We start from the raw sequence: 18,676 nt of genomic DNA on the forward strand, positions 1-18,676 counted from the left end.
TAATGATCTAAAGATTCATCCTTCTAGCCATCCATAACATTAGCAATCTTGTTGTGATTAGGCATGGGAGCAGTGATCACATTAGGAGTTGCAGGAGTGTCGAACTCAATTTCACCAGCATCTATCATATCTTGAATCTTATTTTTCAATGCCCAGCAGTTGTCGGCATTGTGTCCAGTAGCATTAGAATGGTAGGCGCATGTAGCCTTGGGATCATAAGCTGGACTAGCAGTGTTGGTAAACTTCGGAGGATCCTTTAGGGTGATCATCTTAGCCTTTAGTAGATGTTGTAAGGCTTGAGACAAAGGCATGTTAATCGGGGTGAATTGTCTCCTTGGTCTATCAGTTTTGCGTTGATACTCTTGTCTGGGAGATTGTTGAGATGTTGGAGTAGAGATGAGGACGGCACCAACAGACTGATTCTGATCGTTCTTATCACGGCCCCTCTGACTATGAACAACATTAGACTCATTTTTTCCATGATATGGATTCTTTGCAGCACTAGAGGATGCGCCCACTTGAATCTTTCCACTTCGGATACCACTCTCAACACGCTCTCCAGTCAAGATAAGATCAGTAAACCCAGACGAAGAACTACCCAGTAAGTGACTATAGAATGGTCCAGTTAGCGTGCCCATGAACATGTCCACCAACTCCCTATCAGTCAAAGAAGGTTGGACTCTCCCAGCTAAATCTCTCCACTTTTGTGCGTACTCTTTGAAACTTTCTTTAGGTCCCATAGACATGCTTTGCAGTTGCATGCGAGTTGGTGCGAGATCGGAATTATATTGGTATTGCTTATAGAAGGCAACAACTAAATCTTCCCAGGTATGGATGTTGGTACTTTCCAGTTGATAGTACCATTCGAGTTGAGTTCCAGATAAGCTTTCTTGAAAGAAATGGATCCAGAGCCTCTTATCAGCAGTGTGAGGTTGAATCTTCCTTACATAAGACCTCAAGTGTAGTTTAGGACAAGAGACTCCATCATACTTAGCAAAGGCGGGAGTTTTGAATTTTGGAGGAATAACGACTCCAGGAACGAGTCCTAATTCTTCAAAATCCAGCCCAGGTACCTTTTGAATTTCCACGCTTCTTAGACGTTCTTCCAACTGCCTATACCTCTCATCAGATTCATCCTCATCCTCGGGATACTCTTCTTCTTCTTCTTCTTCCCCATCAGAACCTACATGGCTTCCCTGATTGTTCTTGACACTGATATCATCTCTCTCTTCATCTTCCTCATTCTTGGGAAATTCAGCATCCTCAGCTTTCTTGGGACGTCCTTTGAACCTTCTACCCAGATTGATCACTCCTTTGGGTTTCTGAGTCTTCTTTTCCTTCTTAGTCAGAAGGACTTTCAGTTCATTTTGCCCATTGGCCAGGTTCAGAATCAGGGCTTGAAATTCAGCATTCTGAGCTTGGAGATCCTTGACAGATTGTTCGAGATTCATCTTTCTTACTGAAATAAACAGCAACAAAGATGAGGCATTTGATTTTATGAAACCTGTGATGCGATGTTTATGAATGATATGATTATGCATATGCAATGTTTTCAAGGATCCTTGGGAATTTAGTTAGCAACATTAGAAATGATTTGGTCGCATCTTCGTTTGAAGAAATATGAACTTTGTCTTTGAACATCCTTCTTTTGAGAATCGAGCTCACCATATCAAGTGGGTCATAACCTCTGATTCGGGATACTCTTAAATTTGAAGGCACATGGCTAGAGGAAAATAAATCCTCTTGCCCCTTGATAGGTACTGAGTCTTTGAATTGGAAGGTACGTGGCCAGAGGAAAATAAATCCTCTTGCCCCTTGGTAGGACTTTAGTCCTTGATAGTGCGCCCTAAATCCCTAAGATCCTTGAAAGGGTCAGTTAAATCATGTTATGCTTATGACGTCATGATGTTATGAATGTTATGCGAATGCAGTTCATTAGACTTAGTGTGAGATAGTAAGGACAAACGAGTCCTTTCAACAAAACCTGCGAGGGAACAACGGTTAGTAGCAAACACAAACAAGTCACACAAGTCACGCAAGTCATACAATTTTTCCTTAAGGTTAGGCTTGCATGTGGTCTGGGGGTGCGTACCCTCCCCACTGAAGTTTAGTCGGTTCAAACCTGTCCTATATACAGATCGGGTTCTAAGGAGCTCATATCATTGACCTTTCTCGAAGGCGCTTATCTCAATTCGGCGATCGAATCACCAACCAAGAAGGTCCTGAAAGTCTAGTCCATATGAGTGTAGCTTCGAGTATCAACCAACTTCGGTCGGAACCAAAGCCAGCCATCTCGCTACTTTCTAATAGGCCAAAGTCAAGTTCGACTAAGGTTCTAAGGACAAATTAGTGCTTAATGACACCACGCGGCAGCCAAGCATTTCCTCAGGTCGGATCCCAAGGAACACCAGGACAAACCAATGTGTCACACTAACGATGGCCATCAGATCAACCACATCAGTATACGCTGTGCAGTCTCCTTGATCTCATGCCATATACCTAAGGTACTCAGATCCGGGTTAGGATCTTTCACACAACAGAATACCCAAAACAGCCCTGTAAAAATAAAGCAAACAAAACAAACAATAGAAAACATTTAAATGAATCCTAAACTTTTAAGGTAACCCCTCTTTTATCGAAAATATCCCCAGCAGAGTCGCCAGTTCTGTAATACGGTGAACTGACTTTTTAATAATCGAAATGTCGCGGATAGCAAGAGTCGCCACCGACTTTTATTTTATCCAAACAATATTCGGAAAGGCAAAAAGAAACAGAAAAAAACCTTTTAAGAAATCTAAGTTCGGGGGGTAATTTATGCAAAGGGAAGGTGTAAGGCACCCTTTGCATCCATGGTTTTCCATGGGCTCTTAATTGCTTTGCTTGCTCGTTTGTTTTTAGAAAAAAGTAGATGAAAGAAAAAAGTGGACTTTAGCTCGTAAATGAGCGTAGCCAGTTTTCGAAGAATTGTGAGAAAGAATATTAAAGATGAGCATTGCAAGGCAATTAGGGGCAATTACCTTAAACTCAGATGATAGGTCTCTTTTTGCCTTTCAGAATGAAAGGGTCTATCCTTGCCATAAGGGGGCAGGAAGCCTTTCGTTTGGAGGTTGAAGGGTCATCGAAGCATCCTTTGCCATAAGACTGTCCCATGCCATAGAAGGGCAGGTAGTCTAAGGCAAGGATCAGAATAAGCCTTTTCGTAGACAGCCAGAAGATACCTCAGCCTTTTTTCGTAGGCAACATCCGAGGGTCGAGGTCATTTGTGTATCGAAGGCAGCATCATTAGGGTCGTGACCTTTTTATCGAGGCAACATGGCTGAGGTATCCTCGAATTCGAGGGACGCGGCTTATTCTGCAAAAACACAAAGGCAACAGGCAACAAGGCAACAGGCAACAAGGCAACAGAGAGGGTTACCCAAAAAGCGTGCGTGTGTGTATCAATCACGTGATTATATTCAATTATATTATCTTGTAAATTAGTGAGGCTAATTCAATTTAATGGTTGTCACTCCCTATTTTACTAACCACGCAAATATAACAAAATACGGGGGCGGGGAATTGTAACCAGCGGATCCCTTAATCAGGGTTTGACATAAGTAATAATAAAACAGGAAAATAAGGTTTAGGGTTACCAAACTTGTAGCTTTGGCGATCGACAAACCCTGAAAATGTAAACAGACAAAAATAGGGTGAGTGTATGGCTAGTTCAAAGGCGAACGGGATAGACCCTAAAATAAAGAATAAATAAATAAATATATATAAAAAATAATTAAATAGGTAAGGGTACTTAGCTCGGATTTGATCTGATATGGTTGATAGGACGCTTTAAGGTTAACCCTGAAAAGAGACAAGGCAGAAGAAGAGATGGAGTGAATGTATGCACAGTTCAGAAATATAAGGGCAAACCCTAAAATCAAAAGGAAAACAAAATAGACTTTAAAAGATAAAGAAACGAATACTTAACTTCGGATTTTGAAGGCGCGTAGTCGGAAGACACTTGAAGGATAACCCTGAAAAGGCATAGAAAAAGAAATATTTAGTGTATGGATGATCTAGCGACAAACCTTGCAAACCCTGATTTAGGGCACGAGTTAACCATGGTTAATAAAGTAGTAAAAAACAAGTTAATCGTTGGTTTTTAACTCAATTAATTAAATCGGTGAAAATCAGGTTTCGATTAAAACACCTAACCCTAATATTTTATTTTTAATTATTTAGCAAGAATTAATAAAAAAATTAAACAAATAATTCAAACCAAATAAATTAATTTAACACTAAAATAAAAAAAAAAATTTAAAGTAAATAAATATTTTGTTTTGATAGAAATTTAGAACTAATTTTAGAAATAAACACAATAAATGACCAAGACAAAATAAAAAGAGAAAACTATATTATTATATAATTAAAATAAGAAACATTAAAAGAAACTTAGCTGGCGATTCTACGCGACTCATCCTGATGGTCCATGATAGGCTGGTGTTTGCATATGCATTAGATCAGAAGAGGGAAGCATCAGACGGTTGATATGATGAGGGTGCATAGCCACTTTTGTAGGGCGCTGGGTACCAGATCACTTGACTTAACCTTTTATTAAAAACATAAAGGAGTGAGGGATCGAACCCCTCCACTCTTGGTCTCCACACGCATCCCTTGCCATCTAATCCAAACGCGTTTGCAGTATATAGTCGCTTCATAATTATAATATAAGATAAATTATGACTAATAATAAAAACGCGCGCCTCTTTTTGAATGGCCCAGTAGCAAGATGACAGCACATCATCTTCTTCATCGTGACCTGCAGATGAAGCTTTTACAGCGCTTCTCACTGATTAGGCATAAAAGCTATGTCTATTACACCTGTTAATCATGAACGCACTCATACATGCATGAAAATAAAAATTAAGACCACGGTTGGATTCGCCCAGTCCATCCGAACTTAATAACACCTGCATCGAGCCTTAATTCGTGCTAAATCAGAAACCCCTATTTTACAACTTACGAACCCTAACATGGTGTTCTATAGAAAACATGCACAAAAATGCAATTAAATGTCCAGAATCAAGCACAACATCAATATAAACAGTAATATGCAATTAAATTACATCAGGGATGCATCAAAAGATGAAAACGAGCCAAAGAATATTTGATCAAACCGTGAGTTATTGGTGACAATTTGTGATGCTTCGAGACTCCAAATCGACCCTGGAAGCTTTCCTAATGCCTTAGGAACGTGAATCGACCAACAAGAACCCTTGAATTAGCCTATAAAACAAAAAAACGTATTTGAGAGTTTCTTGAATTTTGAAGCTTGGTTACAGTTCTCTGCCTGCAGAATTTTCGTGTCCCCTAGCATATGGTTTTGATCAGTATATATATGAGTTTGGTTAGGGCAAATAAAATTGAAGGAAATCTCTTTGGATCAAGAATTCAATGTGATGAAAATTTGATTGAAATTATGAAGAAATTTTCCTTAATTATGGCTCAATTTCAATCTTTTTTCACCAATCCTTTTGTGCACGAAATTTGTATCAATATTGTGTTTAAATGATGATTGGATTGATTGGAAATAGAATCAAATCAAATTTCTTGTTATTTACATGATTTATTTTGATTTTTAATCACTTTTAATATAAAGAAAAATTCATAATAAATCACATAATTCAAGTAAATTCGTGGCAATAGGTTATTGGGCTTTAGATGACTTGGGGATCAAGGTTGAATAAAAATATCTTAGGCCTATTTGCAAAAATATTCAAACTTCTTCATATTTTTCCCTCCAAAATAGCCCAACTTTAGCAAGGTCTATTTCCCTCAATTTTTGAGGTATGGAAGTGATCCAGGACTTTTTAGAATCCTTAGGGAGTCCTCTAACCAATGTCTTTGGTCTCATATCAAAATCTTTTTCCATTCTTGTTTTATGCCCTTTTGAAAAAAGTGTCTTTTTGTTGACTTTTGAAAAGGATCTATAATGTATAAAGCCATATCTCTTAAACCATTGACCTATGAGCTTCGATTCTTGGACCATTGGATAGAGGAATGAATTCCCTTTAAAATGAGCTTTGGTGGGAATTTTTCTGATGAAGTATGAATATTTGGTGAATTTTCAAAGTTTGGTTGACTTTTTCAGTTCATGCCCAAAATAGTAACTTTTGACTTTTGACTTTTCTGATCTTTCCTTGCATCATCATGATCAACCCTTGATCAAATGATGATTTTAGGGTTATGAGGATGTTGTTGACCAAATATCTTGAACTTTGACTGTACATTGACTCGAAATGACCGTTTTGCCCTTGAGAGTCGACTATTGACCTAATCAAGGTTTGAGGGACTCAACTTGCTCTGTTTGACTTGAAACTTTGCATAGAGATTCTTTGGGATGTTGGTGACCCTATGGAGCCACCTTGAGCCATTGATTCAATGATTTCCTTTGAAAGAACCAAACACTAGTTCAGAGCCTTTGTGTAGGGGAAAGTGTCTGGAAGCTTTGTGTGTTGATATGAATTTGTGTAAGAGAAATTGTGTGGGCAAATTTTGGGGTATGACAGCTTGTATCACAAATGTGGTGGAACATCGAATCCAAGAGAGAAGATTTGATTTCAAATAACAATGAAAGTAGGTTATATTCAAACAAGGCCAAATTATATTTCAAGATAAGATCACAAAAGCTCATTACAATTATCCATTCAAGTTCCATTCAAAATCTATTACAAAAATCCAAATAGAATTACACAGATAGTTACAATAAGAATACAATTGACCCTTTGACTTTCTTTTACAAGTTGACTCTCCTAAACCTATCACTTTTCAAAATCTTTATCACTAACTTTCTCCATGATCAAAGCTCTAAGTCACCAATTCTTCTTCATTTCCAGAACCATGCCAGTCCCACATCAACTCCATATATACATGCATACATTCACATCAAGGTCAGGTTCATTCAAAGAAAATATCACCATTTGAAACCATTCCTACCAATCATTCAAATAACCACAAAATAAACCGTACAGCCACATTAAGCAATTCCAATTCCAGCCACACATTCAGTCCCTGCTACACACTCCACACTAATATAACAGACTGCAGTTTAGCATGAACAGAAAAATCTCATGACAGAAACAACATTCTATTTACCTCGTAACAGATTCGATCTCAGCCGTTCGTTCACGTGGCTGACTCGCTCAATTCAAAGACTAGGATTCGCATCATGCTGTAACAGAATTTCAAAAAAAAGGATCAATGACAATCAAGTTAACAGGAATAGAGTTTCAATAGGGCTTGCTTCAATAACTTACCTATGCCTCCTAACAACAGTCCTTACTAAACCAATTCAGATTCAAGCATAAACCAACATTCTTGACAATTACTAATATTAAGACATTTAACCATCTCATTCCTAACTGAGTCTACTAACATTCTCATCCGATCCCCTCAACTCAGTCCTATAACTAACAGTTATCCCAAAACCAATTACTAACATTCATAACTAATCTCAATTACCAGCAACTAACTAACCCAAACAGAAATAACAGAATCAAACCTATTCATAACAAACTCTCTAACAGAGTTACTAACAGATTGTAACTTCCTAACACCTATAACAGGAGATAACCAATTTGTAACTAACAAATAACAGAAAATCAGGAGATGTAACTAACCTCTTAACTGATTGAATCCTCACCCTTCTTTTTGTAACCGAATTCTTCAAATCTATGGCCCAGATTCAATTCTCCCTCAAACTCTAACTGAATCTCTCTTCCACAATTCATAATCTTCACCCTTCATTCTCAATCTTCAGACTCTCTCTCAACACCACTTCCATCTTCACTCAACCTTCTTCGATTCTTCATCTCTCCATTCTCTTCACTTTCATTCTCCTCCATTTTTCGATTCATTCATCTCCACATCTTTCCCCATCTTCATCAACCATCAATTCCCTCCAATCTTCAAGTTATCTTCACTTCATCACCATCTCGATTCATTCTCCATCTTCTGAACCATCACCTTCACCTTGAATCATCTTCATCAATATCTCTCTCTGCAATTCATCTTCATGGCCACCTTCAATCTCAGGACTTCACTCTTCTCCGGGCTCACAAGCTTCATCATCCTTCTTCACCGCAAACCTCTGTAACCTCTCTATGCCTCCATTTCTGCAAAGAAGATAAAAGAAGAAACAAGAAGAATCAGAGGATTAGCCGATAGTCTCCGATCGATATCATCAATCACCATCAGTTTTCGCACCGGTGCAAAGTCTTACCAATCTTCAATACGTATCAGAGTTGCAATCACCTACATCGGTTCGTCATCAACATCGTCATCCCCACGCACCTTCATCTTCCAATCGGAGGTGCAAAGAGCGAGAGGAAAGATTTGAGACTGAGTCGAGTTGGTTCGGAGAAAGGAGTCTGCGCCGCCGCGGAGTTCATTGAGTGCTTGGAGGAGAGGGAGTTTCCGATCACCGCCATCGCCATTTTCAGAGAGAGGCGAGAGTCTGAGAACGTGAATTGGGAACGTCACACACCAGGTAACCCTAAATTCTTTTCAATTTCCCCTTTTTAATTTAATTTGAATATATTAATTAACCTAAGTTTAGATTGAGGATTAATTGGTATAAAGTTTAGTTAATATGAGTTTAATATGAGTAATGGATATAATTAGAGAAATAACATAAGGTTTTAATGTAGTTAATTGATTCATTATAGTTGATAATTAAAATTGGACATTTAAAATCTGAATCAAACAATGCTTTGGGCCATCGAATTGCAATTTGCACCCCATGTGGCCCACGCTGCACACGTTTTGGCATCAAGAAACTGAACAAAAAACATCACCTTGGGCTTTTCTCCATGGGCCCTGCGCCCAGTTAACTATTTGCACCCATGTATTCAATTCACACCCCCTGTTTCCATTATTATTTTAGATTTTGATTAGATTTTTTTTAGATGATAAAAATGCTAATTTTCTTCCTATATGTTTCCTATCATTTTTAGACTTCAATACAATTTTTGATATAAAAATAATAATCACTAAAAAATATTAGTTTAGGCTTGTATTTTGATTCTTTTGCTTGATTAGAATTCTTGTTCTTTGTCATATAAAACTCAATAAATAAATAGTATCTTTTAATTCATTTGTACAATATTTTGAATCATTTGTTTTCATGTTTTGGTGCTATACTTTCAATTCAAGTTTTGTACTAATATTGCATCACTTTTGACCTATAATTTTGTGACTTCCCTTGTATGTTCCCATAGATTTAGGTATAATCATGACATTAGGCTAGTTGATCATTTTAGGCTAGTTCTTTTCCTTTTTCTTTTCAACTTTAAAACATTAATAAAGGACGACGCGAATCATGCTAAATGCCTTTTTTTTAGTGTGAAAGAAATGATTGGGGCGTAGGCCCCGATGTATGTTCTTTCCCACTTAGCGGAAGAGAAATGATTGAGGCGTAGGCCTCGGTGTATTTCTTAACCGTTATTTAGAGAAACGATTGTGGCGTAGGCCTCGATGTGCATTCTCTAAATATTCAAAAATTGTATTTCATTTAGAGAAACGATTGTGGTGTAGGCCTCGATGTGCATTCCCTAATTATTCAAAAAAAAACTGTGTTTCATTTAGAGAAACGATTGTGGCGTAGGCCTCGGTGTGCATTCTCTAAATGTTCAAAAAACTCTTTTTATGGCATGATTCAAGTCACAAATTAATTTCCCTTAAAAGACACCCAACCAAAAACATTTCAAAATATCTAATAAAGGCTCAGACCTAAACAAAGTAAGGAAGTGATGCGAAGCCTTGTAGTGGGTTTTCGTCCATCATGGAATTACACCTAAAAGACACAAACCAATTTTCTCTCTTCTCTCTCTTGCCTCCGAGGCATTCTTTCTCTTGCCTTCAGGGCATTCTTCCTTCTAATCGGACACGTTATTTCCGCTCCATTCCCAGCTTAAGACTCCAGAGGTCGAGCAGCGGAGTGCGAATGTAAGTGTTCAACTAAAAAACACAAAAACAAACAAAAACTAAAGAGCCGAACTACGGCGCTCTGATTCCTGAAAAGGATACGTAGGCATTAGGTCGCGGGGCCTAAGCGAGCACAACTATTTATAAACCTTATTTTCCTCGTGTTTCTTCTTCTTTCATTTGCATGCATTCCCTTAGTAATTAAGCTTTAGATTTATACACCCTTAAAATAGAACAAACATAAGTGGATCCTGTGGAGTACCACAGACGTGAGGGGTGCTAATACCTTCCCCTCGCGTAACCGACTCCCGTACCCTATCTCTGGTCGAAAGACCTTTTCTTATCCTTTCTTTATTCTAGGTTTTCCGATATTCCTTTCCCTCTTTGGGATAAATATATTGGTGGCGACTATGGTGTTCATTTTCGCGAGCGTGCGACAGGTATGAATGTTGCTATATTATCTGAATATAATTGATTTGGGTGAATAATGTATGGATGAAGTTGTATTGTTTATATACCTATAACATTTGTTAATGCGAATGAAACTCACCCTTACTGTTGTTATTTTTCAGATTGAGGAGTAGCTTGTGTACTTGGTGAGGATTAGCTCGTCAAGTAGTTCGTTAGAGTCAGTTGGGTCTGTGTCATGCTCTGGTCGTGTAACACCGGGAACGTTATTTTAGAATTGGCTGATAAACTTCTGTTTTGTTTATGGTTTATGGTTGAATTATGAGTCTTCGACTCCAGATGTTTGATTATTCAGTTGTTAAGAATATTCCGCTGTGTTAACATGCTACCTGAATAATTTTTGGTTTATCGTTCCTTTATGGCATGACATGAATATTGTTTATTTTGTTGGCGTTGTAATACTCTTCTTCATGTTTTACTCTGATTTTAATGTTAATTTCCGCGGGGTTTAGAAGGGTGTTACATTCACAATATCAACCTCCAATGTCTCTTTCTTGGAAACTTCTTATCAGCATAGAAACTTGTTCAAGTCATCTCCAACGAGTCTTTTACTTCCTCTGCATAAAGGGCTAGAGATTCAAGAAAAAATATAACAATATATTACAACAAGAACAAGAACTGATATGATCACTAAGCTTTTATATATATTTGTTTATTGCACATACTCTTGAGATTTCTTATTTTTGTATATCTTAAAAATCTCAAGTAACATAATCTTTATTTGTGTTGTATTCTTTGTGCACCTCTGATTATATATCAAGTGCTTTTTGTTGTCTATTCATCTAAACTATTTGTTTAGAGGTTTAGTGGAAGTCTCTTGCTAGGTTTCTTGAGAAAAGGAAGTCTCTTGCAAGGTTGATTGAGCGGAAGTCTCTTTCTAGGTTGATTGAGCAAGAAAGTCTTAAGTTGTTTTGCTTAAGCAGGTTCTAACCAGGTTTTGATTATAGTGGAAAATATCTTGTGCGACAAGGGGTCTGGACTACTCTCGGTTGTAGAGGAACCAGGATTATGCGTGTTCTTTAACTATTTCCGCTGCTATCTATTCTTGGTTTGATTATGAACTTATTCAGTTTCAGAAAAGCTATTTTTTTTTAAAGAGGCATAATATTCCACCATACACAATTCAACCCCCCATTCTTGTATATTTTTATCATAGAGAGTACTGTGATCGTATCATGAAAAGGCATGACTAGAATCAAAATTTGGTTGAAAATTTTGGATTTTGGTTTTATAATCTTGATTTGAATCATGATTTGACATATTTTGAATCACATAACTCGAATCATAAAAAGTTTGATTCAAATCATATGAGTATTGTTCTTGGTTCTTGATGCTTAACTAAAATCATTCTCTCTCTTGATCAGACTCATCATTTTCTCTTTATTCGGAACAAATATGTATTTTCTCTTATTTTTGTGCCTTATCTCCAACACATATATAAATGATTCTTCCAAATTAGTCTAAAAACATTCTTTGATTTATAACACACTGTTGTACCCCAATTTTTTACCACTGAAATCGCACCCCATTTTAAATAGTAGGATCATCATCATTATCATTATCATCATGCATATGTTATTAGCTAACTAAAATACCAAAAATATTGTTGCTTGTTGCTTGTGTTCCAAGACAGGAGACTAGTCAGAAGGAGACTAAGCAATTTGGGGTTTTGAAACCCACAAAGGAGTTCAAGCATTATCATATGATCAAATGATTAAACCCATCAAAATCAAAGTCCAAGAATGTCTCCCTTTAAAATCAACAACTTCCATATTCATCTGGTGCACAAATTAGGGTTTTGACAAAATTCATCCAGGGAGTTGACTTTTAATTAGGACATGGCTCCATGGCTCAAACTATGATTCAAGGATCTTCAATTCAACATTATAATCCACTCACATCATCCAATTGAAGAGAAGAGCTTGATTCTATTGAAATCCACAAGATTGTAGTTCATTTGGAAAAGTCAGTTGTGTAGGTCAACCTTTGACTTTTGAGAAATTTGGTCAACTATGGACTTTTGAAGATCAAAATCATCAAAATATGATTATTCAAGTCATTTGATAAAATAAAATCAAGAAAATCAATCAAGAATAAAAAAGTCAACAAAAGTCAAAGTTGGAAAATTTTAAGACTTAGAAAAATTCTAAGTATTTTCAAGTGTTTTGGTCATAACTTCACGGGAAAATAACTTCAAATTTCAAGTATGCAACTGAAACAACTTCCAACATTAAAGTTGTAGATCTTGATCCAATGAACAACTTTTTCAAATATAAAATTTTCCCAAAAAATGAATCATTTGAGAGTTATGGGATCATGAAATTTCCAACAAAAGACTTAGAAATTTTCCAAATGTTTTAACCTAGTTTTTTTTTCCAAATTTGTGGCCATTTTTCACAAAGACCCAAAATGATTTTGAGAAAACTTTCATCAAGTGGATTGAAGTATGTAGAAAGGGATTTCCAAAGAGACCATTAGCATGAAATTTCAACACTTGAGCCATGAGTTATAAATTTGTGAATAGGGCACCATAACACTTGAATTCAAACCATGGAAATGAAGAACAAAGTTTCAAGCTTATCCAAATCTGCAAGAATCAAAGCATTATAGGTCCTATAACTTGTTTGGAGCACCATAATCAGAAGATTACACTTGCTTTTGAGCTATAATCCAAGTGTTCTAAGCTTTGTCCAATTATTCATTCCATTTATATCCAAAAGTGGTGACTTCCATTTTCATAAAGAAGCTTTAATCATAAAGTCCACTCTCCATGAGCTCCCAACTTGTTCTTTCTGCATACACTCAACCTAAAGTCTAGACCAAGCTTGCTTGTACTTTGCATTGGAACTATGTTTGCTAAATAACTTCACCATGAAGAAAAGTAACATAACTCTCACATGTGAACTCCAAATTCTGTGATTCTTTCACCCACAAACCCTAATTTTGGCCTATAAAAAGAGAGCATTGCCTCTCCCCTCACTTGAGATTCTCATTTTTAGCCATTTGCACTTTTTGAGCCATTTCAAGTTCTAGAGTTTTTTAGTGTCAAACAACCTTTGAGGTAGCTTCTATACATCATTTAGAAGCTGTTCATCATAATCACAACCCTCAAAAACACCCCAAACCATACATCACCATTAAACCTCCATTAAAGAGCATTCTTGAACCTTAACCATCAAACTTTAATTTTGTTCGCACATTGTCCAAACTACCAATCCAGATACCTTCTATACAACATATAGAAGCTATCCAATTCATTGAATCATACCAAGTAAACTCTTGTTACTTTTGTGTGAATTTATTTAAGGTTAGGTGAAAATCTCTTGAATGATACCATGTACCGTTAAAACCACTCTCCTTTAGAGTTTGGTATTTAAATCATTTTAAAATAAATTAGGTTTAGGTCTGGTTCTAAAATCCCTAATATTTTAAAACCCTAATTTGAATCTTTGATCTCTTTATTTGTCTTTGTACATATACTTGTTGATACAACTTTTTACTTCACCATGTTGATACAACTTGTTAATACAACTTGTTGCTTTGATCTCTTTCTTTGTCTTTGTACATATACTTGTTTATTTTTATCCTTGTACCCTTGTACATTATTTTATGGTATTATCATTGTATATATACTTTGTTTACTAACCATATGCATAAGATATTTATCCATCCATCATCTATCATATTCATTCATACACGAAATGATACCAAATGTACAAACATCCTTTATCCATTATCATTTGAGTTTACATTGATCTCTTTGTTATACTCACTTGTTTACTTTTGTGACACATGTTATCATACACACACACACACACACTTTAGGCATCCATGATTGATTGCTTAAGTTGTTGTTGAAATATCCAAAGGAATGGGAATGGTATTGACTAAAATTGTCAAGGTACTCAATCTCTCTTCCAAACTCTTTATCTTTGTGCTTAGTATTGTTAAAGCTTTGCACCCCACTTATTTTGAAAATGGTTTTGTATTTTTAAAGCTCAATCTTTTTAAATCAACCCTTGGTTTTGTATTGTTAAAGCTCAACCAACTTCTTTTAAACTCTAGCCTTGTATTGTTAAAGCTTGGTTCTTTTAATAAAACTTGTTAAGTATTGTTAAAGCTTAACATTTTAAAAACCCGTTGAATATTGTTAAAGCTCAACACCCAAAAAGATTTTGCCACTTGGCTCTTTATTTTTCCTTTTTAAGAGGAACTACAAAAGCTCTAACTTCCCTATTGCACTTAAAGGGGTATGTAGGCCTAAGATGCGACATCTTATCGAGCTCACTTTTAAAAACCTTATTTTCTCATCCCCCACTCTCTTTAAACTAAAAAACACAAAGGAATTTTATAATAATAACAACAATAATAATAATATTTTCAAAGAGGTTCCTATGGAGTATCATAGATGTGAGGGGTTCTTAAAACCTTCCCCTTGCATAACAAACCCCCTTATCCAAATATCTGTTTATTTTATTAGTTTTGATTTTAAAAACTTCTCTGTGTTTTATTCTCTCTTTCTCCCATTTCCTTTGGAAACAATAAAGCACGGTGGTGACTCTGTTTAAAACATATGAGCTAAGTCAATTCAATGGCTTTAGTCTCACAAATTTCACCGCTATAGAAAAATGGCGACTCTGCTGGGGACATTCATTGTTCCTAAGAAGGTTTGACCCTATCTTTGTTTATATTATTGTTATTGATGTATATATTGTTATTATAAACTGCCTATGTGAATACTTGTTACGTTTTCTAGGTTGTACTGGGAAAAGGCTTGATTCCCCCTTGTGGTGAGATAAATCCTAACTTGGGTTTGAGTTCACTTATGATAGGATATAGTATAGTCATTTTGATCTCGAGCGAGTAATCTCAAAGAAGTCAATTTGAGATCTATCACTCAGTGGAGACCACTTTGGAAGTAATCTTTGTTGACCAAGTTAATTGGAAAAACATCATTACGTTCAACTTGGTTGTAGAAGCTGGGGACATAGAAACACCTTAACCAATCTTGGCCATTAGGACGTAGTGTGGAAACTGTATTTGGATTCAATTCTAGAATGGTTGTTACACGATACTACACTCAGATGAGGATCTCTTGGAATATTATTCAAATAAGCGAGTTAATTGCTACTTTTATAATTTCCAAGTTGAACTGTTTAAGTCTGGAAACTTTTTAGAACCTTGTTCTAAAGGTACAAAATAACCATAATACACACCTTTGGGATGGGTAGACCTTTGGCTTCATGCTCGTGACGTTGAACCCTTGAACCCCATGTTTTTACTATGTTTGCATTCATGCATCCATGCATTTTAAAACCAAAATATCTTTCAAGGAATTAAAAGAAACCATTTTTGTAAACATTATAAGAATGTAACTTGAAAGAAGAAAGACCAATAAGTATACTTTCAAGAGTTTAAAGGTAGAAGAGTTGAGAAAGCTAGGATCCTTGATTGTTGATCAAGATAAGTTCTGTAACAAGTATGGAAGGATATTGTATGTCCTCAAAACAAATATGAAGGGAGGAATTCTCTCTACATTTATCCAATTATATGATCCCTTGTATCATTGTTTCACCTTTCCTGATTATCAACTATTGCCAACATTGGAAGAATATTCAAGTATCATAGGGTTGCCCATTACTGGAAGGATTCCCTTTACTGGGTTGGAAGAAGATCCCAAGTCTCATGACATTGCAAATTTTACCCACTTAAGGAAGGATGAGATTGAGAAGAATATGGTTACCAAAGGAGGATTAGTTGGACTACCTGCTCTATTTTTAATAGAGAAATCTCTATCCTCGTCACAAGAAAGAAAGGAAGATGACTTTGAAGCTGTATTTGCCTTTCTTGTATATGGATTATTATTGTTCCCAAATATTGACAACTTTGTTGATATGAATGCCATCAAGATCTTTATGAAAGGAAACCCTGTTCCTACCTTGCTAGGGGACACTTACTACTTCACCCATTTGAGGAATTCCTATGGAAAGGGAGTGATTACTTACTGTACTCCTTTGCTATACAAGTGGTACATCTCTCATTTGCCAAATACCAGTGATTTTTGGAACCTCCAAGAAGGACAAAGATGGTCACAAAAGATTATGACTCTCACCAACACTGGTATTGATTGGACCAACAACTACTTCTGTAGGATGAAGACTTTGGATAGTTGTGGTGATTTCCCTAATGTGCCCCTTCTTGGTACAAAAGGAGGAATCAATTATAACCCTGTGTTAGCTCGTCGTCAATTTGGGTTACCTATGGGCAAAAGACCAAGGAATATCTTATTGGATGGATTTTTCCTCGAGGAGGGAATTGCAAAAAAATAGTTTAGAGAAAGGATTGTAATGCTTGGCATCTAATTCATAGAAGAGAAATTAAAGATTGGAAGACCAAAGGGGATCTCTCACTTGAACCTTTTGTGGAATGGATTAGTTCGAGAGCTGCTGAACTCAGGATGCCTTATCTCCCTAAAACATCTCCACCCCCTATTGAAAAGCCTGTTGCACCTATTATTTCTCCTCCAACAATGGAATATCTCCAATTAGGTCAAAAGGAGATGAAGAAATCAAGTGACCATTGGAAGAAAAATTTTGAGTACTCAGAATGTGAGAAAGGTATAATGAAAGATCTCTTTGATGAGCAAATGAAAGAGAAAGAAGACTTTCTTTTCCTCCAATATAGATGGCTTATGGAAAAGGATGCTACCATTGCTAAGTATTCAAGAGAAAAGAAAAGGAAGCAAGAATAAGTACCCTCTCCTGAAGAAAATGCATGGAAGAGTATCATTGAGAAACTTGAAAAGGTTAAGCTGAAGAAGAAGACTCAAGATGACATGGATACTTCACATTGAGCTCTTATGATTACTATAGGATCTTACTAGCTTTCTTTATTATTTCTATCTTTTAACTCTTGAAAGTATTTTGTATCTTGGAAGTCCCTTTTCCCTTTGTAAACTATTGAGAAAATTAGTACTTCGATGACCCTCGATTGTCCCTCGATGACCCTCGATTGTCCCTCGATAACCCTTGTCCCTTCATATGTACATTTATACCTTGTTTATAGTATTATCATTATATATATACATAAATTGTTTACTAACCCACATACATAAGATGTTATCCGTCCATCATCACAAAAAATTCATACATACATGAAATGATCTTGAGGTATGACATCCTTTTATCCATCATCTCTTATACTTGAGTATTCTACATTGATATCTTTATTATACTTACTTGTTTACATCCATGGTACACATATTATCACACAAATCACTTGATATATTCATTATTGATTGATTGCTTGAATTGTTACTAAATATCCAAAGGAATAGGAATGGTATTGACTAAAATTGTCAAGGTACTCAATCTCTCTTCCAAACTCTTTATCTTTGTGCTTAGTATTGTTAAAACTTTGCACCCCACTTGTTTTGAAAATGATTTTGTATTGTTAAATCTCAACCTTTTTAAATCAACCCTTGGTTTTGTATTGTTAAAGCTCAACCAACTTCTTTTAAACTCTAGCCTCGTATTGTTAAAGCTTGGCTCTTTTATTAAAACTTGTTAAGTAATGTTAAAGATTAACATTTTTAAAACCCGTTGAATATTGTTAAAGCTCAACACCCAAAAGGCTTTTGCCACTTGGCTCTTTATTTTTCCTTTTAAGAGGAACTACAAAAACTCTAACTTCCCTATTGCACTTACAAGGGTATGAAAGCCTAAGATGCGATATCTTATCGAGCTCACTTTTAAAAACCTTCTTTTCTCATCCCCCCACTTTCTTAAAAAAAAAAACATACAAAGGCATTTTATAATAATAACAACAATAATAATAATATTTTCAAAGAGGTTCCTATGAAGTACCATAGATGTGAGGGGTGCTTAAAACCTTCCCCTTGCATAACAAACCCCCTTACCCAAATCTCTATTTATTTTTTAGTTTTGATTTTAAAAGCTTCTGTGGGTTTTATTCGCTCTTTCTCCCATTTCCATTGGAAACGATAAAGCGCGGTGGCGACTCTGTTTAAAACATATGAGCTAAGTCAATTCAATGGCTTTAGTCTCACAAATTTCACCGCTACACACATCATTTTTTTCTCAGACTTTCAAAAATTATTTTGAGTGTATTTTTGAGTTTGCAACTGAATATATCTTCATCTTCAACTATTAGCTTCTTCTATTGTTGCTTGGATTAGATTTTAAACCTACGGTGTGCGATATGTGTAAGGAGATTTGTTTTGTGATTA

The 18,676-nt window shown here is 36.0% G+C and overlaps 1 protein-coding gene across 1 annotated transcript; it reads left to right on the forward strand.

The window, feature by feature from the left end:
- Positions 1-15,941: 15,941 nt before the first annotated feature.
- Positions 15,942-16,757, forward strand: LOC131637359 (uncharacterized). Its single transcript, XM_058907957.1, has one exon. It carries the CDS (start codon positions 15,942-15,944, stop codon positions 16,755-16,757), a length of 816 nt encoding a protein of 271 aa, XP_058763940.1.
- Positions 16,758-18,676: the final 1,919 nt, after the last annotated feature.

This window comes from Vicia villosa, unplaced genomic scaffold (assembly GCF_029867415.1).
Source record: "Vicia villosa cultivar HV-30 ecotype Madison, WI unplaced genomic scaffold, Vvil1.0 ctg.001969F_1_1, whole genome shotgun sequence".
NCBI classification, from domain to species: Eukaryota; Viridiplantae; Streptophyta; class Magnoliopsida; order Fabales; family Fabaceae; genus Vicia; species Vicia villosa.